General features: G+C 44.9%; 1 protein-coding gene across 1 annotated transcript in view; it reads right to left on the reverse strand.

Annotated features, from left to right (window-relative positions):
• Nucleotides 1–299: 299 nt before the first annotated feature.
• LOC141111162 (sortilin-related receptor-like) overlaps nt 300–26,743 on the reverse strand; it is a 155,155-nt gene continuing 128,711 nt past the window's right edge. Inside the window, exons 38-48 of the mRNA XM_073603205.1 lie at nt 25,392–25,464; nt 23,807–23,889; nt 23,608–23,704; nt 19,332–19,516; nt 17,478–17,597; nt 15,078–15,242; nt 13,001–13,175; nt 12,181–12,287; nt 11,739–11,931; nt 9,948–10,160; nt 300–1,250 (exon numbers count right to left, since the gene is read on the reverse strand). Of these exons, the coding sequence (XP_073459306.1) occupies nt 1,183–1,250; nt 9,948–10,160; nt 11,739–11,931; nt 12,181–12,287; nt 13,001–13,175; nt 15,078–15,242; nt 17,478–17,597; nt 19,332–19,516; nt 23,608–23,704; nt 23,807–23,889; nt 25,392–25,464 (1,479 nt within the window). The 3' untranslated portion in view covers nt 300–1,182. The remainder of the gene's footprint in view (nt 1,251–9,947; nt 10,161–11,738; nt 11,932–12,180; nt 12,288–13,000; nt 13,176–15,077; nt 15,243–17,477; nt 17,598–19,331; nt 19,517–23,607; nt 23,705–23,806; nt 23,890–25,391; nt 25,465–26,743) is intronic.

The following is a 26,743-nucleotide window of genomic DNA, read 5'->3' on the forward strand; positions in this document are numbered from 1 at the left end:
TGATCATACACTTGGCAATTTGACAAGAGATCAAACTTTCTATTTGAAAATCTCAAAACAATCAAAGACATAAAATGGTAGATTCAATCAACCGCAAGGAGATGGGATCAAAATTGCCCCAATAGAACAATTAGGTTGCTTTTGATGTAATTGTATTTTTTTTTGCTTTAATTCAGTTTTCCAATAAAAACGTATTAACGTTGTGGAATTCCTTGCCAGTTTCAGCTTGAGCTATGGAGGTGGGTGGTATTTCTGCCATTTAAGAGAATATCTGCAATTTTGGGTAGCTCAGTAGTTGAAATTGACTGAAAATTGTCAAGTGTACAGCCAGTGTTGCAGAGGTCTCCATAGGCTTTAGGTGCAGTACAGCGCAGAAAGCTCTGCTCCAAGAGTATTTTTTTTTTTTTTTTTTTTTAAACCCAGGAGTTCAGCCTTAAAAATGGTACTAATTTTGCCACCTATTTTTAATCATTGATCCAAAGTCATGCAATAGAAAAAATGCACTATTCAATATTCCCTCTGTACCAGCGAGCCCATGCACAGGACAGTGAAACACAGTGTGGGTCTTAATGAATTAAAAATAAAAAAAAAAATGGGCTTTGACTGGTGACTCACAGAAACATGGATGAACGGCCAGCAAATCAGTCCTAAAATACCAACGTTAACCCCCTTAGCGCTGCAGCCGAATGTCAAAGGGGAACCCACAGGTCTAAGCTCCAAAACAAGGTTGTTTGGAACCCATCAGCATCTCACTGTGTGGTCTCCAGTACCCAGAATCTCTGAGAAGTCAGTAAGGCACCTTAGGATCATCTGTACACGGGTCTCACGTTTTAATCGTGACCCCTAAACACGACCGCAACGCCAGATTGCAATCACTGCATTTACAGAAAATGGGTGGGGCAAGGCGTCCCTGCATAGGGGAGAGAGAAAGAGGGTGGATCTCAGGGCCAAAAGGGGTCAAATCTCCATTCAGAAACCGTCAGTATTTGGTTTTTAAACTCGTTTTGCATTTCACAGTTGAGTAATTACAAAGTTCATTTTTTTTTGGCCCATATAAAAATAAGATATTGCAACTCAAAGTGCATCTTTTAAAATTAAAATAATAAAACAAGGAAACAATCCCACAATTTCCTGGGAGAAGAAATATTTACACCATTTGGTTTAAAGAGAAGCATCGCAGACTCATGCTATCACCATCGGGACATCGTCTGAAAAGCCGGTGATCATCGGAGCGTCGTCATCGTCCTCACCTGAAATGGGAAGGGGAATTTTAGGTCATCATAACACGGTCAGTGTCCTCCCTGGCATCAGTGGACAGCGGTTCATGAAATCATTCACTTGATATAGATTACAAAAAGATGACACAGGGAGGAGGGAAATAACACTAACAAATCTACCATCTCAGTGATTGAGGTCTGTTTTTTTGAGGTGCCCACTCACAAACACTTAAATGCTAAATGAACGTGCAAAAAACTGTTTACATGGGGAAGAGGATTTGAAGGCACTACAATAGGACAAATTAAAAAAAAAAAAAAAAAAAGTAGGACAAAGCTTTTATTGGTGTATGGACATCAAAAGAAAGACCCAACGGGTCTAAACATCATGATATGCATATAAACAATAGAAACCACCAATGGATAGGATGTCCATACACCAATAAGCGCTTTGCAATTTTTTTAATATTTACTTTTTGTCATATTGTGGTGCATTAAAAACCTTTTCCCCCCCATGTAAACTGTCTTTTGCAATTATTGTTTAGGATGTGGCACCTTCAGATCATTTGGGTCCAGTGTAGGCACGACTAACTGACCATGCTTTAAAAAATAAAAGTAAATAAATAACCTGGGGGGTAAAATAATATACTCCCCCTTTCCCACACTTCCTCCCGCAGCGAGGGCAACGACATCCTTCAGGTCAGATAACAGTGTTCAGTAGTCCATATCTTGCAAGATGAGGCTCTTGCATGGTGCTTCATATTCATCTTGCAAGATTTGGGTTGCTACGTTCATTACAAAACCTATTCCCCCCCCCACACACACCGGTTCTATAAAGCAGAATTTAAAGGAAGGATGGATAAGGGGGGGGGTGCATTTATGGTTTACCTGTAGGGAAGTACAACATCTGGCAGTGCTGTCAGGAAGGGGTGCCTGGATCATTTGACTAGCTAAAAAGTGTTACAAATCCCTTAGCAGGTAAGACAATTTACACCTGTATTGTGTATTAAGCCTGGAGTTCCAAATTAAAGTAGACCTCCAACTCATGTTATACGCAATGTCAACATATTAGGCCCACTGGTATGCAAAAGTCAAGATCAACAGAAGGGATAAATTACTGCTCTAGACTCACTCTCCTGCTGGTCTCAAACGCCAAGGTCACTTTATCCATGCTGAAGTGGAAGATAAGCCAATCTGATTCTAATATTCCCCCAGTGAACACATCAACTTGTATCCAGGCCTTCAGACATGGCACAAGCACTGAAAGGAGCTGACAGAAGCATTTTCACCAGGAAAGTATTTTGAATATATTACTCTTTTACATACCCCACCCTAGTGAGACTGGATAACAGTGTTACATTAACATTTGTGGATAGATCTGCAATTTTTTGTCTTAATGTCTTAGGATGAGGATGCTTTTTACTCTTAGGTGCCCACCAGGCCTCAATTTAATTGATTTTGGGAGAAGAGGACTCTGGCAGTGGCAGTGGCAAAGGATGTGTGTTTGGGTAGACCCCATGTTTGCCTCCCAGTGATTCTAAAACCAGCGAGGACCTCTGAGGTCATGCAAACCAAAGATGGCTGCTGAAATTCCTCCGAAGAAAAAAAGGAACTGGAGGACTGTTCCCTGAAATAGTGGAAAAGCTGAGTTAGACTTACCGGTAACTCCTTTTCTGAGAGTCTTCCAGGACAGCCCATGAGACCTTGGGCTCCTCCTGCCAGGACAGGAAACACGCCCCCCCCACCAGATAAAAGGGCGGTCCTCCAGGCCCATGTCAGTATTCTCAAGAACCGTAGGACCCTGCAAAACATATGCATAATACACATAACTTCAGACAATACCGGGTGGGAATCCAGCTGTCCTGGAAGACTCTCAGAAAAGGAGTTACCGGTAAGTCTAACTCAGCTTTTCTCCAAGCGTCTTCCAGGACAGCCCATGAGACGATGAGCCAGAACTTACCAGTCTAGGGAGGGACAACTGCCTGAAGGACCTTACGACCAAACGCCTGCTCCTGAGCTGATAGGAGATCCAGGCGATAATGTTTAATGAAGGTCGAGTAACTGGACCAAGTGGCAGCCCTGCAAATTTGTTCCGGTGAGGCACCAGCCCTCTCAGCCCAAGACGTAGACAAGGCTCTAGTTTAGTGCGCAGTAACAAAAGGTGTAGGGACCTCCCTAATTTTGTAAGCTTCCAAGATGGCTTGCTTTATCCATCTAGCCAATGTGGCTTTAGATGCACTATTCCCCTTGTGAACTCCAGAAAAAAGGACAAACAAGGCATCAGTTTTCCTAAAGGTCTTCGTGACCTCAAGATAGACCAAGAGAATCCTTCTTACATCTAGAAAACTAAATTTTCTTTCTAAGTCGCCCTGTGGCGAACTACAAAAAGGTTGGCAATACAATGTTCTGAGATCGGTGGAATGTACTTGCCACCTTGGGCAAAAAACCTGGACCGGTTCGTAACACAACTCGATCCTCAAAAATCGTGAGGAAGGGCTCCCTTACTTATAGGGCCTGCAACTCACTTACCCTACGAGCTGAGGTAACAGCTATAAGGAACACAGTTTTTAATGTAAGTAACTTAACTGACATACTTTCCAGAGGTTCAAACGGAAACTCTACCAGAGTTTGAAGTACTAGGGACAGATCCCACGTTGGACAACTTCTCACTACTACTGGTCTGGCCCTAGAGATAGATTGAAAAATCTGGCTATAGTGGGATTTTCCAGGAGAGAAAACTGGAGGAACACACTAATAGCTGCCGCCTGTACCTTTAAGGTACTAACAGAAAGACCTTTGTGGACACCCTCTTGGAAAAATTCCAAAATAGACGGAATATCATGAGTTAATCTATCATTTTCAGATAACCATGAGTTAAACCTTTTCCAAACTTAGGAATATATGGCTCTAGTAACCGGCTTCCTGCAATTAACGAAAGTCCTGACTACTTTGTCAGAGAACCCTTGGGCGCTCAGTATCTTTTCTTCAGATACCAGGCCGTCAAGTTTAAGGAAGCCACCTGAGGGTGTGATACTGGACCCTGCAATAGGTCTTCCCTTTTCGGAAAACTCCACAGAGGCTCTGAAACCAGAGACTGTAGCAGGGAAAACCATGGCCTCTTGGGCCAAAACGGGGCAATTAGAATCAGATCTGTCTCTTCCAGCCGAAACTTCCGGAGGACTTCTGGAATCAGTCTGATTGGCGGAAAGGCATAACATAGGCCTGGAGGCCACGGGTTTGCCAGAGCATCGATCCCCAAGGCTTGGTCTGCCGGGTTCATGGAAAAGAATATCTCCATCTTGCGGATGTTTCGGTTTGCAAACAAATCCGCTACGGGATAACCGCATCTCTTGGTGAGGTCTGCAAAGACTTCGGGATGAAGGGACCAGTTGTCTCGGTCTATCCTGTGACGGCTGAGATAATCTGCCAGGCAATTGTTTGTCCCCTTCAGGTGTACAGCAGAAATAGAGGCTAGATTCCCCTCTGCCCATGAAAGGATCTCCTGGGCAATGGACTGAAGCCTCCGGCTTCTCGTGCCTCCCTGCTTGTTGATATACGCGACTGTCGCTATATTGTCTGACAGAATTTGGAGGTTGTGACCCCTGATCTCCATCTGAAAAGACTGCAGGGCTCTCTGGACTGCAAGCAGCTCTCTTTGATTGGATGAGGCCCTTGCCTCCTCTGGGGACCACTCTCCTTGTGCTACTGCATTGCTGAGGTGGGCCCCCCATCCCCAGGAACTCGCATCCGTGGTAATCCTTCGGGAAATGGGAAAGGACCATGGGAGACCTCCTGCTAGGTGCTGACCAGCTCTCCACCACCACAGGCTTCTTTTTATCCTGTCGGGAAGCCAGATCCTTGACTCCAGGGACCTTACGTCCCCATTCCAGTTTCTTAAAAGAAACCTTTGTAACGGACGCTGACGGAGTCTCGCCCATGGTACTGCGGGAAAACATGAGGTCATAAGACCCACTGCCCTCGACACCTGTCTCAGAGAGACCGACTGGTTGGTCTGCAATGCTGACATAGTCTGGAACACTTTGGTAATCTTCTCCTGAGGAAGAAAAACGCTTTGGTTCACGGAGCAAAAATCGTAACCCAGATAAGTTACTTTCTGGGCCGGAATCAAGGACGATTTTTCTTTGTTTATTAACCAGCATAGGGACTGTAAGAAGTCCTGTACAGCCTGGAGATCCTCCAAGAGCCTTTGGTATGATTTTGCCACTATCAGGAGTTCGTCTAAGTAAGGGATAACCGTTATTGCCTTTAATCTTAGTGGAGCCAGCGCTTCCCCCAACACCTTCGTAAAGATGCGTGGGGCTGAGGAAAGACCGAAGGGGAGGGCCTGAAATTGAAAATGTCGGGTCCCCATACCCGTCATCACTGCCAATCTCAAAAACTTTTGGAAGGCTGGATGGATAGGGATGTGAAGATAAGCATCCCTTAAGTCCAACGTGGCCATAAAGCAGTTTGGGTATAGTAGGCTTTTGATTGTAAAAACCGTCTCCATACGGAAATGCTTGTATCTGATGGACTTGTTTAAGGTCCGGATATTCAGGATAAGTCGAAACTTTCCTGCCGGCTTTCTGACCACAAATACATGGGAATAGAATCCCTTGCCCTGCTCCGATCGAGGAACAGGAATCAGTACTTTTTGATCTAATAAGTCTCCGATCTGGAGACCCAGAGCCCTCGCTTTCTCCCGATCTTGTGGAAGAAATGTGACCAACAAACGTTCTGGTGGTTGTTGAACAAACTCCAGCCTGTACTCGTTGGTCACTAGGTCCAGGACGAAGGGGCTCAGAGTGACTGCTGCCCACTGTGGGATGAAGGCCCTCAATCTCCCTCCCACCGGGGAACACAAGTCACTGCGGCTTGGCGGGCTGTTGAGGAGGGTTAAACAGCACTCCCCCTTTGCCTCTGCCTTTGTGCCCAGTCCAATGCTTTTTCGGCCTGCTGTCCTTTTCTCTAGGACTCTGTTGCCTGCTTTGGCCGCGAAAAATTTTTCTGGCTGTCTGAACTCTTTCTCTGGAAACGCCTTTTTTCTCATCAGCCGTGCGTTCCAGTGCCTCCTGTAGACCTGGGCAAAATAAATGATCACCAGTTAAAGGAAGGCCACAAAGGCACAATTTGGAGGCCGAGTCCTCTGACCAGGTCTTAAGCCAAAGGCTTCTCCTGGCCGAGTTCACTAGAGCCGAAGTCCTGGCTGACATTCTTACTGACTCAGCGGAAGAATCTGCCAAACCCACTGCCTGAAATAGGAGAGGAAAAGACTTTAAAATTTGCTCTCTGGGGGTACCTGCTGACAGATGTGACTGAATCTGAGTCAACCAAACCTCCAGATTTCTGGCCACACAAGTAGAAGCCAGAGCTGGTTTCAGGTTTCCAACTGCTGAGTCCCAGGCTCTGTGGAGAAGGATATCCCCCCTCTTGTCCATTGGATCCTTAAGCGTACCCATATCATCGAACGCCAGGTCCGAGTTTTTTGAAACCTTTGAAAGAGGTGCGTCTAACTTGGGATTCTTATTCAATGGCTGCGCAGTGTCCTCATCAAAAGGAAACCTCCTTTTTAGGTTACTAGAGAAGAATGGTTTTCTCTCAGGATTATCCCATTCCAGTTTAATAGTATCAACCAAAAAACTATGAACTGGAAAAACTCTCGATTTTCTCTTATGCAATCCTTTATACATAAGATCATGTTTGGATAACTGAACCTCTTCCTCTTTTAATTCAAGGGTAGTATAGATAGCCTTTAATAAGTCATCTACATCCTCAACAGATAACTTAAATCTTGAGCCTCGAGTGGATTCTCTATCTCTGGGCTCTGTATCTGACCCTGATTCTTCCAGAGAAGAACGGGTAGATCTGACCTGAGTCCTCACTCTCTGCCTGCTGCGGAGTGTTTACTGACGCCTTCAGTGAAGACGGACTCTGCTGGAGTCTGGAGCTTGTCAATAAGCGTTCTAAAGGAACTGAAGGTGGACGCAAGCTCATCCCTAACAGAAGTAAGCATCTTCTGGCAAGAGGCAACCGGGTCATCCTTTACTAGGCCTTCTATACAGGTGCGACAAACTGCTTTGCTCCGTGAGGAGCTCAATTTGTTTGCGCAAACCGCACATTTCCTTTTAAGTGGCTGCGCTTGGGCCTTGTGCCGAGTCTTGGTCTGCAAGACAAAATAAATGACCCACAATGTAATTAAAGCCACCCAATCACTCCGTAACACCACATGCAGGAGGGAGGAAATGTGTCCCCTTACACCCACTACTACAGAGGGGGGAGGGAACACTCACAGGGATAGCAAGGTGGTGACAGAACACCCCAGGCTTACCTGTGAGGTGCTGGTGTTGGGAACTGCATTCGCTGCCTGTGCAGGTACTGCAGGAGGATCCATTCTGCCCCTCTTGGTTATCCACAGCCTGGCTGCTTAACACCAAGAAACACCAGCAGCCAGCGTTCTCTGTTCGCGCCGTTTATGAAGACTGGAACCTCGTCTCCGGTGCCCGATGATGAGGTCATATGCCCCGGAAGTAACCCTTTCCAGGCACTTCCTGTGGGCCATCTTGGAGCGCAATAGCTCCGCCCCCTCGAGCGCTGCGGCTTCCTCCATTCCCTGCTCAGATCAGCCACGCTGTCGGCAGGGAAGGACAACCGAAGCTCAGCTGAGCTATAGTGCAATGCACTGCGCTAGGGGCACGACCTCACACCGGTCCTGGCCCTCTCCAGGCACTGAGGACAGGGAACAGCAGCACAGCCAGCCTCCCCAGCGGTGTGCTGCTTCTGGCAGAGGAAGAGGTAAGTGATATGCCCCAGAAAATAGCCATACAAAGCCCCTGCTTATAAGGCCTATGGGAGCAGGTTCCATGAACATGTTACCCCCCGTCCGGAGGAAACACAAATAACTGACATGGGCCTGGAGGACCGCCCTTTTATCTGGTGGGGGTGACGTGTTTCCTGTCCTGGTAGGAGGAGCCCAAGGTCTCATGGGCTGTCCTGGAAGACGCTTGGAGAAATAACAGATAAGGGTGGGAATTCAGAGCTGAGTTGACCCTTAGGAGAGCCAATACACGGCAAACTATGGGGTTCTCACTACCTGACAGGGATTTGGGGGCTGACCCCATTTTCATTCCCCCCCCCCCCAATGCCTACGTAACATGGCTTGCTGAGGGTTCAAATACCAGAGGCACCGGTGCTATAGTGCTGCAGGTGTGATGGACCTGTGTACCGCTGAGTTGCCAATAGCGCTTGTTGCCACCATTCAGAGGAACCCAAAATAGCGCATATGCAGACACACAATGACAATCGAACATGCATTCCATGTCGTCGCATTTTGACCACCACTATGGTGGTGTATTGCTCCAGCATTTTCACCCATAGCCCCAAACACCAGGGAGCATAGGGGGACTGCAAAACGTTCCAAATACAGAAGCAATCACCACTACTGGATGTAGGGCCAGAGGCCCAAACTTCACCCATCATGGTAAGTGCCACTGAGGTCACCGGATGCTGGCTACCCCTGTAATCGCTGCTTGCAGAATCCAGTGCCAAACAGCAACAATAAAGGCTGTCCCTGCTCTTACATGCGGGGTCCAGGTACCATCCATCTTGGCCTTGGGGCTGTAGACAACCAATCTTAATGAAGCCGTAGCCTTCCCCAGTTGGGATGTGCAAAATAGGCCAAAAAACGAAAGGACTAACGCCCACTGGAAAGAATTTTCAGAGAGGCATTACAGGCACATCCATCACTTAAGGACACTAGCCAAAACTGAACCTTAGCTGTAGGTGTTTTGGCCGGTGTCCATTCACCTGAAAGTGGCAACATAACTCAAGTTGTCCTAAATATGAAGTGCCCCGTGATATACAGTTACGAGAAAAATATACTCACGCATCCAGCAATCCAGTGGTGTTTTGTGGGGATCTGAAGCTCTGCTGCTTTTCACCCAATCCCACACTGCCATTTTCTTCTCGGACTTCATCATGAGTTGACTGTATCTTTCAGTTCCTGCAGCTAGCCCCCTAAGGACCGGCTGTGGCACATGTTCAGGAAAGTGGCCAGAAAAATGTGGGTACCCCAGGGGACTGAGGGCTACTACGTACATCATACATACCCTAGGCGAAACTGCAGGAAGGATTCCCGGAAAAAGGTAACACAGTAAAACCTTGGTTTGCGAGAATAATTCGTTCCAGAAACATGCTTGTAATCCAAAGCACTTGTATATCAAAGCATTTTTTTACAGGGTATAAAAGAGTAGAAAGGCACCTCTAAGTGTAGCAATAAGTTGCTAAATGTTGTACCTTCATTAAATGTAACCATATTGCTACACTTAGAGGCTCCTCTCCTTTTTTATACTCAGTTGTGACATGACGCTACTCTTATATCAAGACATCGCTTGTATATCAAGGCAAAATTTATTAAAACATTTTGCTTGTCTTGCAAAACGCTCTCAAACCAAGGTACTCAAACCAAGGTTTTACTGTAAATTAAAAAAAAAAAAAAAGTCCGGCTCTGAGAAAGGAGGGGATGGGGGGGAGGTTTGCTTGCTTTAAATTATCAGCAGTAAGCACTTAAAGTCTAGCAAAGTTACCCACAAATTACATTTCATTTTTTTTTCCACCTGAGAGCAGAAGTAGCTTATTAGTCTTATAAAATAATTAATCAATATATTCTGCAGGAATAACACAAAAATATCACCGTTTTGATTTGGGCTGTCTGAACTGGCATTGGAGTCCCCTTACCTATATCGTCCCCGGAGGAGAAGATGGCAGCCCCCAAACGTGAGCTGTAGTGACTGTTCGCAAATGCTGTGAAGCTGTTCTGTAGCCGCCGGTGTCGCATATACAGTATGACAAAACCACAGCCAGTAGCCACTAGCAGCAAGAATAGAACTGGGACAACGACCGCTGCAACATCCGTGGACTGGACACCGGTGGAGGGCTGGGAGTCCATACCTGATAAGAAAATACATGACAAGTGTCCTTATATTTTTTTTTTTGTAAAAAAGTTCAAAATCACCTATACAAAACAGAGGCAGTTTATGACCAATTTTTTTTTTTCTTTAAAGCTAACTTTATAAGGTTTGTGTTCTGAGAGGTTAATATTAATAAGGAAACAGCCAGAAAAACTAGATAAAAGATAATGGATGGTAAGGTTTAATAAAGACACCAGTCCAACCTGTGTGGGTGTTTGTGTGTTTATGTTACTACCATTTCCCATATACCCGTATATTGGGTTTGATAAGATGCAATCTAAGTTTTTTTTTTTCCACGCTCCCCACAGACACCACCAATTTTGGAATGGAAGTCCACATCCTTACTGCTCTGGCAGTAAAGAACCACTTACGTAGTTTAAGATTAAACCACTTTTCCTCCAACAATGCAATACAGTTCCCTTTTCCTTGTCATTTGTAACCAACTACCCCCAATCATCCTGTTTTGGGTCAGTTTGCTCTGACCTCACTTTCTTACTATTAATAGATTAAAAATGATTGGGGGGGGGTTTACTCTCCTCTGCTATGTGTGTCTCTCATGGTCTATTTTTAGCTGTCCTGATTGCGCTCATACTTTTCGTTTGGCATTCCTTGTAGTATTAGAATGCTGATGATGACCCCTTGGCCTTTTATTTAAAGAGGAAGTAAACCCTGCAAAGTAAAAGCATAATGGTCTAGTGTGCATCGCATACTAGCTCATTATGTGCCACTTACCTGCAAACGAAGCCCGCGATGTCCCCGCTGGTGGCCACGTCCATCTCCACCCCTCTTCCTTCCAGGGCCGTGGACTCCGGCTCTGACTGGCATGACGATCACGGCACCACCCCTTTAGAAACAGCACGATCGTGCCCTTTCTTCTGTGCGCATGCGCCAATGACATCAGTGCGAGCGTATATGGTAAATATCTCCTAAACCGTGCAGGTTTAGGAGATATTTCCAGTACCTACAGGTAAGCCTTATAGGTAAAAGTGGTGTGTAAGGGTTTACAACCACTTTAAAGGCTTTTCAACATCATATGTCTCTGTATTGCCATTTCTTTTCCTCCAGGTCTGTTTTGCGTTTTTTCCTCCGCTGGTTGTCACAACTGGCTTGTAATATGAAGGTACAAGATATGAGGCAATTACACTAAAAACCTTCTTAAAAGGAATAGCACTTCAACCCACTACTTTGCAGGGTACTCTTAAACCAGACACAAAGTATATTCCTCTCACACATCGTACTGGAATGGACACTATGATTAACATGGTGTTGTAACGACTCCCCACTGTTACAGCAAAGAACACCGATATGTCATCAGCACACTCACAACTTTGTCTTTCAGAGCAAAGCTTCTTTATTGTATGGTCCCATAGTTAAGCAATGTTTTGAGACCACGCAGGGAGCCTTCATCAGGGATGTGAATGAAGGGTTCCTGCATGGTTTCGGAACATTGCTTTTCTAAGTGATCAAGAAGCTTTGTGCCTAAAGACAAGCTCATGTATTTTCTGTCAAGATATCTTATCCCAAAAGACAGGTGGCTCTTGATGGGCTATAGACCTACCAGTCCCGAGCTGATCATAGAGGAGCAGTGCTGGCTCTCCGCAGAGCTGACCACCATAAAGACATCGCGCCTGCACAGTAAAGGTGTAGTTGTGGCCCGGCTTCAGGTTGGAGATTCGAAAGTAGTTGTCGCTGGTATTTCCAAGGTAGGTGGATACATTATTAGAGCTGTCGTACATGTGAATGTCATAGCCCTGGGAAGGCAGAAGGAGGTATTAAATCACATACCAAATCATAAAACTTTTGCAGGTTTTGTAGGTGTGAAAAGTCTGACCATGCAAAGAAATTGTTGATCCTTTATGCAGTTCATACCTTCCTCTCCGGCTGCTTCACTCGCTGCAAGCAAAGAATTATGGGCCATGTGCACAATACAGAGACTCTTAATGACTAGATCTGCTAATCTAATGAACTGGGTAGGATGACAAATAAAAATCTATACTCACTCTGGACTCATTAAAGAATTTTTCTCGCAGGGCCAGGCTCTTCCAGAACAGCAGAATGTGATCTCTCTCATAGACAAGCTTCAGACCTTCTGGCGCCTGGAGAGGAACTGTGAATAAACAGAGCCGTTAAAGGGACTCCCATTCTCCAGAGAATATTCAGTATTATTTTATACAACCTAGACTGTACTTTATAGTTACGTGCTAAGATTTGGTCAGTGTTGGGAATCACATGATGCAGATTTTATGGATCAGCTTCCTTACTGGGTCATGTGACTGGGGTGTCAAAGCCATGAGCTCACTACTGTTATGCGATTGTAAAGACTTCACTTGGTCTTAAGAGTTAAATGACCACGGTGTCAGGGCTTACATACACTTAGAACTGTCACATGACCTGGGTTTTATGGTGTTACTTGTGCTCGGCAGTGCATCATGTTACCTGAGTTTTATGGACTTAACTGCAATCAATGTTGTGTCACATGACCTGGATAACAGTCTTACCTGTGATCAGTAGTGCATCACGTGACATGGGTGACATGGGTATACCTATACTTCGTGCTGTGTTACATGTCCTGGATAGCGTAGCCTCACCCGGTGCTCAATAGTGCATCATGTGACCCAAGTCTCATGGCACCACCTATGTGCCATACTGGGTCATGTGACCAAGCTGTCAAGGCCTCAAGCTCAGTACTATAAGGGGCACCTGTACTTACAATTGTCATATGATTTCGGCTTTATGGTCTCAGTGATGCATCATGTGATCTAGGTGTCATGGGTTTGACCTGCACTCAGTGCTGTTACGTGGTCTGGAAGTTGTACTTACCTGTGTTCACTTTAATGCTGGCTTCTTTGCTCATGTTTCGCAGTTGGATGACGACATTGTATTTGCCGCCTGGCTCCAGATTTCCAATCCTGTATTCTATCGTGCTGTTCTGAGTAATCACTTTGAAGGTCCTCTCTGTCTTTGTGATCAGATCCTTCACAGACACAATGTAGTACTACAAAAAAGAGTTGTACTTCAAGTTAAAGCCTTTAGTAGATAAACGCAGGGGTATACCAACTCATCAGGGGCTTGCTTGCTATTTGCGCCCCTGTGCCTGCCCTGGGCGTTAATCGGGCGGATGTTTGGCTACCGCGATTGCCAGTATGAATGCACAGATCTAGACTCAGAAATGATATACACATTATATTGTTAACTGCTTCATTGTATTGTGTTACTAACACTATATTGTTCTAGGTAGCTTGCCATTTCCCTGTCTGTGTCCTGAGGAAGCCTAATACCAGGCAAAACGCGATTACCAGGCAGACAGCAGGATAAAAATGCATGTCATTCAAAGTGTGTGCGTGTATATATATATATATGTAATATATCTATAACCCTCTATCAGAAGATAGGTGCTAGTAATTGTTGTCTTACTAGGTTGTTCAGCACAGACAAATTTCTGCAGGCCTATGCTGCAAGGTAGGCCCGTCTGTTTTCATCTGGGGGCTGGGAGTGGTTAGAGTAGCAGTGGGTGTGCCACCTGTGCTCTAGTTCTGAGGCGCCTCCCCTGCTTCATGGGAGAATGTTCTGGAAGAGGCGGCTGGGCCTAGAGCTGGAGTGGCAGGCAGCACATGTGGGAGCCTTGACCAATCCCTAACTGGCATTGGCAGTGGGCGGGCCTCCTATATATGCTGAGGTGACATGCTGCTGGGGAGGTGTAGTCAGCTGGGTGATGTGAGGAATGGAGTGCTAGACAGCCGCAGGATCACACCCCCCGTCTGGGGGGGGGGGGTAACGATCGCAGGGGGAGGCCTGGGAGAACTGGGAGGGAACATTGCCTCTACACGGTCATTGGCAATGTCTGTCACCACACGGTCGGTGCCAGGGAACTCCTGGTTGTCGGAACGCACGGTCCGGGAAAGTTCCTCATCAAGGACTCAGGGCTGGAAGGTCGGAGAGTGTTACCACAGTGGATGGCTGGAGGTGCCAGGGATTCTGTAAGGGAACTCTGCTTCTACACGGTCACTAGCAGGAGTCTTTATCATGCACACGGTGGATGGTGAAGAGTCCTGGATCAGAGAGGAGACTGTGGGGATATGTGTCAAACCAGTGTGGCCAGCTGGCACATGTTTTGCAAGTTGGACTGGCTGGGAGCAGTAGTCCATTTCCAATTAGGCTTTAACCTACTAGGCCTCCGGGGAGAGGTTCTGCAGGCCTCAGGCCTAGTAGCAGAGTCACCAGAGCCAGTAGAGGGGCTTATTCAGAGTGAATTCTTCATACCCATTAGAAGAGGATGTGTTAGACCTTAAACGTAATTACAAGTTGTGCAGGAGGAAACCAGTTATGCAAGAGGAAGCAAGTTTGGGCAGGAGGTGAAGAGAACCAAGACCATTGCTTTTACACGGTCAAAAGTGACCTTTGTCCCTCACATGGTGACGGATGGAGAACTCTTAGGAACAGCAGTCTGCATGGAGATGCTGGAGAAGATTTCTACTTAGTCAAGTATGCACATTCAATCTTCAGGCTCTAACTATGATAAAAGTATACTGAAATACGTAAATATGATGGCAATGATTAATTCTATGGGCATCCCATATCCCTATCCAAGTTGTACCCCCAATAAAACAAGAAAAACAAAGCTTGCAAAAGACTGTTCATTGTCTCTGGAAAGGATGCATGAAGTTTTGCAGTGGGGTGATTTGGCAGTAGTGCTAACACCATGGTATAGGGGTGTGTATATATATATATATATATATATATATATATATATATATATATATATATATATATATATATATATATACACACATATATATATATACACATACACACACATATATGTGTGTGTATATGAGATATAGTAAGTAGGTTGCTGGAGTTGTCAGTTTATACTTAGTTTTTTTTCATACCAACTCACCAATTCACTGTCCGGCGAATCATATGGTGACTCCCACTTCATTATAACAAATGCTTTTTCCGTGATCACGGCATGCAGGTCACGAGGCGGTAAGCGATTATCGGGAATCATTTTGACCACAACGTAGTTGGATGGGGGGCCCTGATAAGGGCACATAACGCGGACCTAAAACATGACAAAAACATGGGAATCTGGTGAGAACTGAGAGATTCCATTTAATGTCCATCTGCAGGCATACACAAACACCCCCCCCCCCCCCGAAAAATAAAAAGCACCTTGAAAATGTTTTTCTTCACCTGAATCAGCTATCCATGTCCTTTACCAGCACCATTTCCAGATGTGAAGACTGAAGATCCAGTTCTGCAATCTGCCCGTGTTGAACAGTCCCCTTTTTGTAATGTCATTGCGCTGTGCAGGTTTCAAGAGACTTAGGCCCCTTTCACACAGATGAACCGTTCAGATCCGCCTGTCAGTTTTTTAGGCGGACCTGAACGAACATTCCATGCAGGTCTATGGAGCTAAAATCAGAAGTATGGCGTACGTTCGCATCCGTCCTCGCGGTATGGATGAGATCTGATCCCTCCATAGGAATCAGCGGTGCTCTGATAGGCCCCTCCCCGCTCAGTGAGCAGAGACAGACCTGTCATCTGCCGACTCAGCGGAGATCAATAGAGAGATCTCCTGCTGAGCTGGTGGACTCTGCTGAGCGGATCCACCTCGTATGAATGAGGCCTAAGTGTCCAACTGCTGGACAGCCAATAAGAATTGCCCAAGTCACCTAGGCATCACTGTGGACACCTGATGAAGGAGGATAAAGACTCGGAACCCAGAGTGTTATGTGACCACAGATTTAGATGAAAATTTGGGGTTTTTCGCTTTGTTTTAATTTCGTTATTGTGAAATGATGCCCTCCAGTACTAGGCGGTCAATGCTTGAGCGCTTCCATCTTCACCTGGGCCCTTGGATTCGCTCCATTCGGCCACTTCGATGTCACTCCCGCACACTTCATCAGGGCACAAAGCCTGCGAATGTGCGGCTCGATGTACATTACCATAGACAGGCAGGGGGAAGCATTTATGACAAAAAGGGACCATTAGGGTCTCTTCTGCCATAACCTACCTGTTATTTATTTTTTAATCTGAGTTTAATACTACTTTAATATCTGTGTTAAAGTGGTTGTAAAGATAAAAGGTGTTTTACCTTAAAGTAGAACTATAGGCAAAATGTTTTTTGTCCCCATCTTAGATAGAATAAGGGAGGTTTACAACCACTGTAAGGTTTATTTTTGCCATCTGTGTCCCATTGGGGAGATTCACCTTCACTTCCTGTCCCACAGCAAAACAGGAAGTGAGAGGAAATCCCAGCAAATTAAGGGAATCTAGTGTCCCCATTGGAAGTTTTCACCTGTATTACTTTCCTGGGGACAACCCAAAATTTGGGATTTTTTTTTTTTTACTTTCACTTCCAATGAGAATGGTAAACCGGACAAACAGAGGGGGAATTTCTGTAACAGGGGCACAGACAGCAATAAAAACTGACAGGTGTTCTAATCCATATTCACTTTGTCCAAAAGTAAAAAAAAAAAAGTTTTGCCTTCAGTTATACTTTAATGCATTCTCTGTATCAAGCTAAACAACTCTCAATCAGCTGAGGTAGTTTATTTCTGGGCAGGGTGGATAAAAATCAATGAGTTAAAGTTTTTTTTTTATTTTTGTCAAATTTTAATAAAATGCTTTTGGAGTAAAAATCTAAAGATAGTTTTCTATTTAAGATACAATAATTTAGTTTATTCAGCATGAAATGGAGCTTAGTTGTGTAGCATCAGGCTGTATATTCTGCAATATTTACATTTTTGGTAAACTCATTCAATGAATCCAAGCTGAGAGGACATGCACTGCATTGATACATTCAGACAATTACACAGCAACCACGAGATAAAACAAAGTTCAGGAATATTCCTTTATCCCATTGTCTTGCAAATCTATGTACACCACAAACTGTATGATTGAATCGGTTCTGATATCGCTGTTTTACTAACCTGACAGCTTATTATTCTAAATAGAAAACCTTCATGTTTGCAAATATTAAAGATTCTAACTACCAGCAAGAACAAGTTTAAATTTACATTTAAAGAGCACCTGTCATTTCAGATCCATCATGGCAGCGCCTGTTAGCGGGCATCCACTTACCTGTTGTCACCACGTCCCTCACCTTGTTGTATCACTGCAGCATCACCAGACGTCCCATTAAAGTGAATGGGACTGTCGGTGAGTCAACAGAGGGTCAGAGGAGGAGCTGCTGAAGGACAGAGATGACAGCTGCTCTTTAAAAATTAGGATTTAAAATCGACTTGATTTAAATCAAACCCACCCTGTTCCTGGGTGACACAAAACCCCTTACCAGGAATAAGTACTGCTCATCTCTGTTCACGATGACTGTGACGTTGTGTAGCGTTGTTGTGATGTTCTGAGGGTTGCGGTACAACTCGAGGAAAGACGTGGCATAGAACAATCCATATGTCTGCATACGGAGAAGATACATAATGTTACATAACAATCATAACTGCTAAAATTTACCAGTCACTGAACCACAATATTGAAAATCAGAGGGCTCCCCCTTCCCAATCTTATCCATGTATCGTGTGATTTGACTGGGACAGAATATTACGATTCACAAAGACTTTGACTTGATTTAACATTAACATTAGGAACACTTTATTGTGATTTAGGCCATACTAAAGTGGTCTTACAGTCAATATATTTGTAGGTCATTTCAGCAGGTCTTAAAAAGCCATCTCAAAGCTATTATGGCTTTACTTCTCCTGTATGTCACAGAAGTATCGTTTTTTTTCCTGCAGTCCTGTGACTTATCATGCGATACCAGGCTAAAGTCCACTGTTGGCTGACATCACTCAGCCGGCCCAGGGTCGGGATCCACCCACATGCCTGGACCAGCACCTGGCTGAGCCTTTTTAGAGATCTGCCGAGAGCCTAAACCAGCCCCTCCCGCCCCCTCCACAGCCCAGCCTTCCAGTGAGCACTGGAGGGGCAGAGCAGAGAGCCGCTGACTGACAGGCAGGGCTCCCTGCTCAGAGTGGAGGGGAGAACTGAGCGATCAGCGGTGTTTGATTGCTCAGTTCTCACCGCAGAGCCAGCGGGGGACAGATGCAGCATTGGATCGATGCTGCATCCAACCTAGGCGAGTATTAGTGTGCGAGTGTTAGTTTTTATTTTTTAAAAGCAAAAACAGCTAAACAGATGAAATGCATATAATGAAGCAGTTTTACCCACCAGTAACTTGCATAATTTTGTGTTTGCCCACACAGTCCAATTTTTCTCTGCTACAGTTAAGTTACAATTACAGGTTTTGCTCATCCCAGAGCTTGGGCCGTGAGAGGAGAAGCAGCACATGAGCTCATTGCCCTATCACACGGCTTTCTCCTCCTCTCAGCATGTCCTCTTGTTAGCACACAGGCACTGCAGCACAACTAGTTAGATCCTTCATGCTGTGTCCCCCCCTCAACCAGTCCAAGCTCTTCTGTAAAGCGATTGAGCAAAAAAAAAAAAAAAAAAAAAAAAACCCCTCCAAAAAACTGATCAGGTATAAAAATTGATACAAATCCAGGTACTTACACTTAGTACTAAAAATTGTATTCAATGCTGTATTAACACAGCTGCAAATTGTACCCCCCAGCCCCCCCCCCCCCCAAACCCTTGTGACATAGTACGCAAGTATGACACCAGCACTGGTGTTGTGCTTACATTTACACTTAACCATTAACAAAACGCAACCTTTGATGCAGTGACCTCGAATGGCCACACATACAACGGCGCTGAGACATAACACCAGCGCTGTTGCATATTACATCTGCAGCAACGATATATGAAGGGGGAGCAGGTGCAAAGTACAACGGGAGCATTGCTACACAACACAATTAACCAGCTACTGTCCCCTCAAAAGCTATAAAAATTAATGGCAGGGATTAAAAGCACAGTAGAACGTTAGAGACTGTACAAAGCAGTCATCTGATGGTAGAAATTCCGAGAGTCATCCACAATCGTTACAACAGAAGGCCGACCAAACTATCATTTTAGCGAATAACTATATAGAAAGACGAAATCTCTCCAGCAGGGACACAAACCACAATAAAACTATCAACACTTTTACAGTCTATACAAAACTAAATGAAAAAAAAAAAAAGTTGGAGTCTAACGTGAATAAATAAATGGAAATGCACAAGAGAATAACTCATACCACATTCTTCACTCCAACCCAACTGCACTCCACTGCTGTCTGATTGGTCGCTTTCGCCTTAAGGCTTGGCGCTGACGGTCTGATGCCCGTGGTGTTGAAATGCTTGAAGGCCACAGTGCTCTCTCCAAACTCCGACTTGGCCCAGGCTGAGATCTCGTATTCCGTCTGTGCCGTTAGATTGCCCACTAAAAAGGATAGAGAAGAGGTCACAGGCTTATTCCTCTCATGGAAAACATTGCTAAGATCTCAAGCTAGACTTTTTTTCAGATCCATTCTTGCATTCATAAACAAGGTGGATGGAGGAAGGCAGCTGCAGCCACTGATCATAAAAGGTTTTCCAGCATGTCCCTTTGACAGACGTCGATCAAATGATTGACTTCAATTTGGCCAGGTCAGCAGGGAATTTTGTGCTCAGTTTATGATCAGCCTTCTCCTACTATCAGGGATGCAGTAATTGATGCTGCTGGACTCTACAGGAACTGCAGGATGTGACCAAGAGAAACAGACAAAGCAAGAACAGAAGTGGAGGCATTTGGGCCCTATCAGGAAACCATGAGGGTATAAAGGATTGCAATGTTATTTATTAGCATAAAATTAGGGCATTTGGTTTGCTGTTAAAGAGCTTTAACACCAATTTCACCCCCGTGGGGCCTGGCTACAGCTACCAAAGTTTGCATGAATCCAGGCACACTGCTTTAACTGCTGTATTAGAAAACCTTAAGGAAATGATTGAAGAATGCGCAGTAAAATTATAAACCAGTTAAGCTAAAACTGATTTCTCTAAGTGAGAAGAGGTTCATCTCCTTAGGACATTTGCAAAAAACTCATGGAGTGTGGTAAGGCAATAGGAAGCCCAAGGGGCGTGTCTAACAAAAACATCCAACCTGTGTCCTGAGAAAACGTACCAAAAAAAAGGTGGCAGCAACACATCTCAAAAAAGTTGTAACAAAGCAACAAAAAGATGGCAAAGTAAGTGGTACTACCAAGGAAGAACAGTTTGCAACCAATTATGTTAATTGGCAACAGGTCAGTAACATGATTGGGTATAAAAAGGGCATCTTAAAGTGATTGTAAAGGCAGAAGGTTTTTTTTATCCTAATGCATTCTATGCATTTAGATAAAAAGCCTTCTGTGTGCAGCAACCCCCCCCTAATACTTACACAAACCCATCTCTGTCCAGCGATGTCACAAGTGGCCACCCGAGACTGCCCTCTGAATGGCTGAGACACAGCAGTAGCACTACTGGCCAACTGACTTTTACAGTCGTGGGAGCCAATCAGGAGAAAGAGGGGGTGGGGTCAAATGGCAGCACCATGTCTGAATGGAATCAGGGAGCTGTGACTCGGCTCTGGTGCCCCCATAGCAAGCTGCTTAGTGGGGGCCCTCAACAGGAGGGAGGGGCCAAGAGGAGCGAAGAGTAACCCGAAAAGAAAAGGATTCAGGCTGCTCTGTGCAAAACCACTGCACAGACCAGGCAAGTCTAACATGTTTATTTTATTTTTTTAAACAAGACTTTACAATAACTTTAAAGACTCAAAGTGTCTCAGAAGTAAAGATGGGCAGAGATCCAGAAATTTGTGAAAAGCTGCATCTAAAAATTGTCAATTTGAGAATTATGTTCTTTAATGTAAAATTGCAGAGCCTTTAAAGTGATTGTAAAGGCAGAAGTTTTTTTTTTTATCTTGATGCATTCTATGCATTAAGATAAAAAGCGTTCTGTGTGCAGCAACCCCCCTCATACCTACCTGAGCCCCATTCTCTATCCAGCGATTTCCATGAGTGCCTTGTCAGTTCGGGACTCTCCCTCCTGATTGGCTGAGACACAGCAGCGGCGCAAGTGGCTCCCGTCAATCAAACTCAGTTAGCCAATCAAGAGAGGGGGAGGGGCCAAGCCGCTGCTCCATGTCTAAATGGACACATGGAGCTGCAGCTCGGCTGCCCTCATAGCAAGCAGCTTGCTGTGGGAGCACTCAATAGGAGGGAGGGGCCACAGCCAGGGACCCAAGAAAAGCAGAGGATCCAGGCGGCCCTGTGCAAAACAACTGCACAGAGCAGGTAAAGTATAACATGTTTGTTATTTTAGTAGAAAAAAAAAAAAAAAAAAAACAAGACGTTACAATCGCTTTAAATATATAATCTTCAGTACATATCAAAAGATTCCAAGAATCTGGAGAGGAACAAGGCTGAAAAATCAACATTGGATGCTGTGATCTTAGGGCCCTCAAAGGGCACCTTTTAAAAGCAGGCATGATTTTGTGATGGACATTACTGCAAGGGCTCAAGAACACTTCCAAAAATTACTGTGAACACAGTTTGCTGTGCCATCCAAAAATACAAGGTAAAGCTCCATCATGCAAAGAAGCAGCCATATCTGAACATGATCCAGAAATGCCACCATCTTATCTGGGCCAAAGCTCATTTAAAATGGTCTGTTGCAAAGTGGAAAACTGATCTGTGGTCAGACAACCTGAAATTTGAGATTGATTTTGGTAACCATGGGTGCCACGTCCTCTGGACGAGGAGAGGCATGTTCCAGCTCATCAGCGCTCAGTTCAAAAGTCTGCATCTCTGATGGTATGGGGGTTCATTAATGCATATGGAATGGGCAGTTTGCACATCTGGAAAGGCACCAATGTTGAAAGATATATCCAGGTTTTAGAGCAGCATTTGCTTCCATCCAGATGACATCTTTTTCAGGGAAGGCCTTGCAAACATTACTTCAGCAGGACAATGCTAAACCGCATACCACATCTATGACAACAGCATGGCTTTGTATTAGAAGAGTCCGGAAGCTTAACTGGCCTGTCTGCAGTCCAGACCTTTCACTAATTGAAAATATTTGGTGCATCATCCAATGAAAAAATGCAACAAAGAAGACCCAGGACTATTAGGCCACTAAAAACTGACAGGCGGACCTGATCGGATGCTCAATGAACCTCTATGGAGCGGCGGATGTCAGCGGTGACACGTCTGCTGACATCTGCCGGTATTCGACCCGATCCTGTCCGTGAAATCCAGACAGATGGAAACCCTATTTTCCATCCCACTGGAGAATCGGGTGAAAACAGACAGGTGGTTCGTTTTTAGCCGATCTCCAAAGAGGACAGCGGGGCTCTGACAAGTTTGTCCTTGCGCAGTGAGCGGAGACGGACCTGTTATCCGCCTGCTCAGTGGGGATCAGCGGATCGATCCCTGCTGAGCAAAGCGGAGTCCGTACAAGGACAAGCCCGTGTGAAAGGGGCCTTAAGCAGTTGGATTCCTATATTAGGCGAAAATAGGACAACATTCCTCCCCCAAAACTCCAGCAACTAGTCTCCTCAGTTATCAGACATTTACAGAGTGGTGTTGAAAGAAGAGGGGGATGCTAAATCGTAGTAACCATGGCCCTGTCTCAACTTTTTTAATACAAGCTGCTGCCAATTTCAAAATTCTATTTTGTTTTCTTAAAATGGTAAATTCTCAGTTTAAACATTTAATGTTTTCAATTCTCTACTGTGAATAAAATATGGGATGAGATTTGCAAATCATTGCATTCTGTTTTTAAACTTTACAGTGTCCCAACTTTTATGGAATTGGAAACCATTGTTATTTTTTTAAATACATGTTTATTTAATTTACTTTTTTCAATCTTTGTGCTGCTGATCTCCTTGCAGTTTCTTTGCAGCCACTTCATGCCTACAAGCAGTCCAGTGATGCAAGGCATTTCTCAGTGTTTTTCTGAAAGTGACACCATTGGACCATGCCTGTTTGATGAGTGTCAGCATAGCCACTTGCAGTCTCCACCAGAAGCCCATATGGAGTACATTCTCCTTGCCTCCAGGTGGCAGTACTGGACTAATTACCAAGCACCAGAACACGTCGAATGAAGGAGAGTAAGTCACATACTCCCACAATCTCAGAATTCGTGCTTTTTTCTCATCACTCTTGGCCACCATATGAAGCAGAAGGGGAGCAAAAAAAAGGGAAGTATATGCTGCTGGGGAAGAATCACATAGAGTTCAGGTTCACTGTAAGGCCTTGTACACAGGAAACGAGCTACTGTGCATTTTTAGTGCATGTTGATCATACAGCCACAATAATGTAGGATCCAGATTTAGATCACCAATCCTGGAGCTGGCAAAACTGGACAACGAATCAAGTGTAGAAGAGACCTGAATGAAGACTTAATTGTAAATTCAATAAACTTTCTTTTATCTGCAGCATTTAATAAGGAGATCACTTCCCTGTTAGCAGAGGGGGGGGGGGGGGGGGGGTCACTATAAAAAGTCATTGTTACCTTTTTGGGTCACAGACTGTCCGGCAATCTCCAAAGTCTTCTTCTCCCGCACATGTTTGTCAAATTCCCATGATAAAGACACCGTATAGCCCGTTATCTGCAAAACCGCCAGTGTAAAGTAATTATATCCCCCCACATTTGTATATATTATTTTGTTCAGACCCGTTTTAAAGGGAAATGTATGGCATTGCAAGCTTACCGGAATATCAGAGTCTTCTTTCACTGCGATTTCCACTGAGTCTTCACCGACATTCTGGATCTTTATGGTGGGCTGTGGCACAACTAAGAGAAACAGTGGATTCAAATATGGTAAATTAGAATGGCTGCTTTGGACCAAAATGAAGCCTCCCTACAATCCAATGGTTCTGTAATGCAGGGGTTAGAGAGGATTGCACTTCTTAGGGCTCATGCACACCGGCTTACAAAACGCCTCTTTTCCAGGTGTTTGATTTTCTTTCTCAGCCCGTAAAAACACTTCTATGTTAGCCTATGTCTCAATGCACACATAGGAGTTTACAGGTATTAGGAGCGTTTACAGGCTGAAAAAAAGAAAAATCACCACCAGATCTATTCATGAGAAGAGCTTTTGGGGAAAAAAAAACAAAACAAAACAAAAAAAAACGCTTAACACACATAAACGCGCTTAAACACTAGACATGTTTAGCGCTTGAGCTTTCGTTCATGCCGATGGTCAGAATAAATTACTATTGTGGCAAATTGAATTCATAAATGCTCATAACACTTCTTGTGCCTAAATGGTTTGCAATATGGCACGCTTTTTTCTGCCAGAAGTTAAAGGCGTTCAGAGGAGAAATTCAAATGTGCAGTGTGCATGAGGCCTTAAAAAAGTGGATGAACCAGGAGACAAACTCATCATCCATGGGCAGTAGAGTAACCTATCCTGTTTCAGCTGAGACTTGGTAAGGGTTTAAAATAAACTTTTCTGACAGACAGCATCTAGACCCTTTAGACCGGGGGTCGGCAACCCATCGATCGCACGTGGGTGATGGGTAGATCGTCAGCACTCCTCTGCTTTGCCGACCCCCGCAACTCCTTGTCAGCCTTCCCTTCAGCCTCCTCCATTGCGCGTATATCTCCACACAGCAGAAATCGGGAGACAGCACAGCTCAGACTGGTGGGCAGGAGCGGTAACTTGTCAAGCTAACCGGCAGGTGACTGCTTGCTAGGCGGTCCTAACAACCAATCACCAGCTTGTTAATATGTAAAGTTATCTCCGGCATCTCTGGCTAACACCCTCTGCCCAGAGCGGTGATGTGTCCCGCTTCTGTTCTGTGTACACCAGTGTAGGTAGAATTATTCCACTGCTGTACCGACATCTACACTGCTGTGTTAGGGGGCCCATTGCTATGGGGGGGGGGGCCCTACTGTGGGGGAAGGAGTTATGTGAAAGGGGCACCATCCACTGCCACCAGCCACTGCCCTATGTTTACCAGCCACTATTACCTGCCCTACTGACACCAGACACTTTTTAGGTAGGCCAAGCTTTTAATTTTACTGAGACATTTGTTTTATTAGATCTTTTATAGTTTTTTGTTTTTTTTTTTTACTAGCAAAAAAAACTAAGGTGGTGCCGAACACCGCTGATCTTTGCTCTTTATGTTGTTCAGGTAGATCTCCACCTCTCAAAGGTTGCCTACCCCTGCTTTAGACCCTTGGTGCCCAATATGAGGCATAAATATCAAGCATATCAAGCATCTATTCCAGGTAACGCACTTGCTGAAAACACACTAAAGGATCCCGTTGCTGAAAATCTGAGAAATTACCTTTTTTCCAGTCAGTGGTGATAGTCTTGGTATCGCTCCATTCCCCCATCCCTCTGCTGGTAATGGCAGCAACCTGTAAACAAGGCATAAGAACACTGTAACCATCGTGCCGTGACCAATGTGAAATTTCTGTTGTAGGCAGAGTCTGGGAGGCTCTCAGTCTTCTGCGGAAAGTACCAAGGGCCCAGAAGAAGTGGAATGTGCCCCAGACTCACTGTTATGTAGATCAGGGGGTCCCCAGTGCCAGATTTGTACCAGGATGGATTGTGGGCTGGGGAATTCATTTTGGGAGGAAGATGGGAAATAGGAGGTGGTGGAAGAGGATTTGTGCTGGGGGATTTGAGGAGTTAAGATATTATAAAAGGAGGATTTTTTGTGGGGTGCTGAGAGGGGGGAGAGATAATTCATGCTGGAAGGAGGAATGGAGGTAGATTGTGCTAGAAGATGGAATTTTTTTTTTTGGGGGGGTGAATTTGAGCTGGGAGGGGTGGCTCTTGGAAGGGAATAGTATTTGTAGAAGGGTAAATTGGGGTATGGAAGTGGATTTGGAAGGGAAGAGTATTTGTAGTATTTGTACTAGAAGGGGACATTTTTTTGGAGGGGGAGGGGATTCGTACTGGGGGGATATTTGTGCCGAGTAAGAAGGGTAAAGATTGGAGGGGTGAGCACGCAGATTAGTGCTGAATTTTTTTTTTTTGGGGGGGGGGGGGGGGGGATTTGTTTTCTGAAAGAGAAAAGTGGGAGAGAGTATTGCTTGAGAAGAATTTTGCACTTTCCTGACCCCTGCACTGTGCTTTACACACACCTGAGGCGTGGTTCACACTGGAACCGGCTGCGGATCGCACAGGAATGCTGTGCGTCCCCATTCTCCGATTTAGGGACGAATCCAGGCCAAATCTTTGCCTGAATTCGGCCCTGAAAAAACGGAGCTAAAGACGCACAGCGTTTCTGTGCAGTGAGCTCCGCAGCCGCCACGGAGATATGTGAACCGGCTCCATAGAGAGCTGGTCACATTCTCCTGCTATGCAAATTTTCTCCGCATCCAATTCGCATAGGTGTGAACCCAGCCTGAACTCTTGTTTTGTACTCAAACAGAGGTTGCATTATGTACTCCTGCACTCTGCCTTGTATAATGCTGCACTACATACACTACTTTGTAGATTACCTAATTTTCACCAAATTGCTCATCGTTTCAACAGTTGCTGGTTGATAAGCAGTCATTGACTATTTTAACCACCTCAACAGAGGGCACTTACACCCCACCCCGTTCCTGCCCAGGCCATTTTTCAGCTTTCAGTGCTGTCACACATTGAATGACAAATTATGCGGTCATGCTATACTGTAACTATGTG

Source organism: Aquarana catesbeiana, linkage group LG10 (genome assembly GCF_042186555.1).
Source record: "Aquarana catesbeiana isolate 2022-GZ linkage group LG10, ASM4218655v1, whole genome shotgun sequence".
NCBI classification, from domain to species: Eukaryota; Metazoa; Chordata; class Amphibia; order Anura; family Ranidae; genus Aquarana; species Aquarana catesbeiana.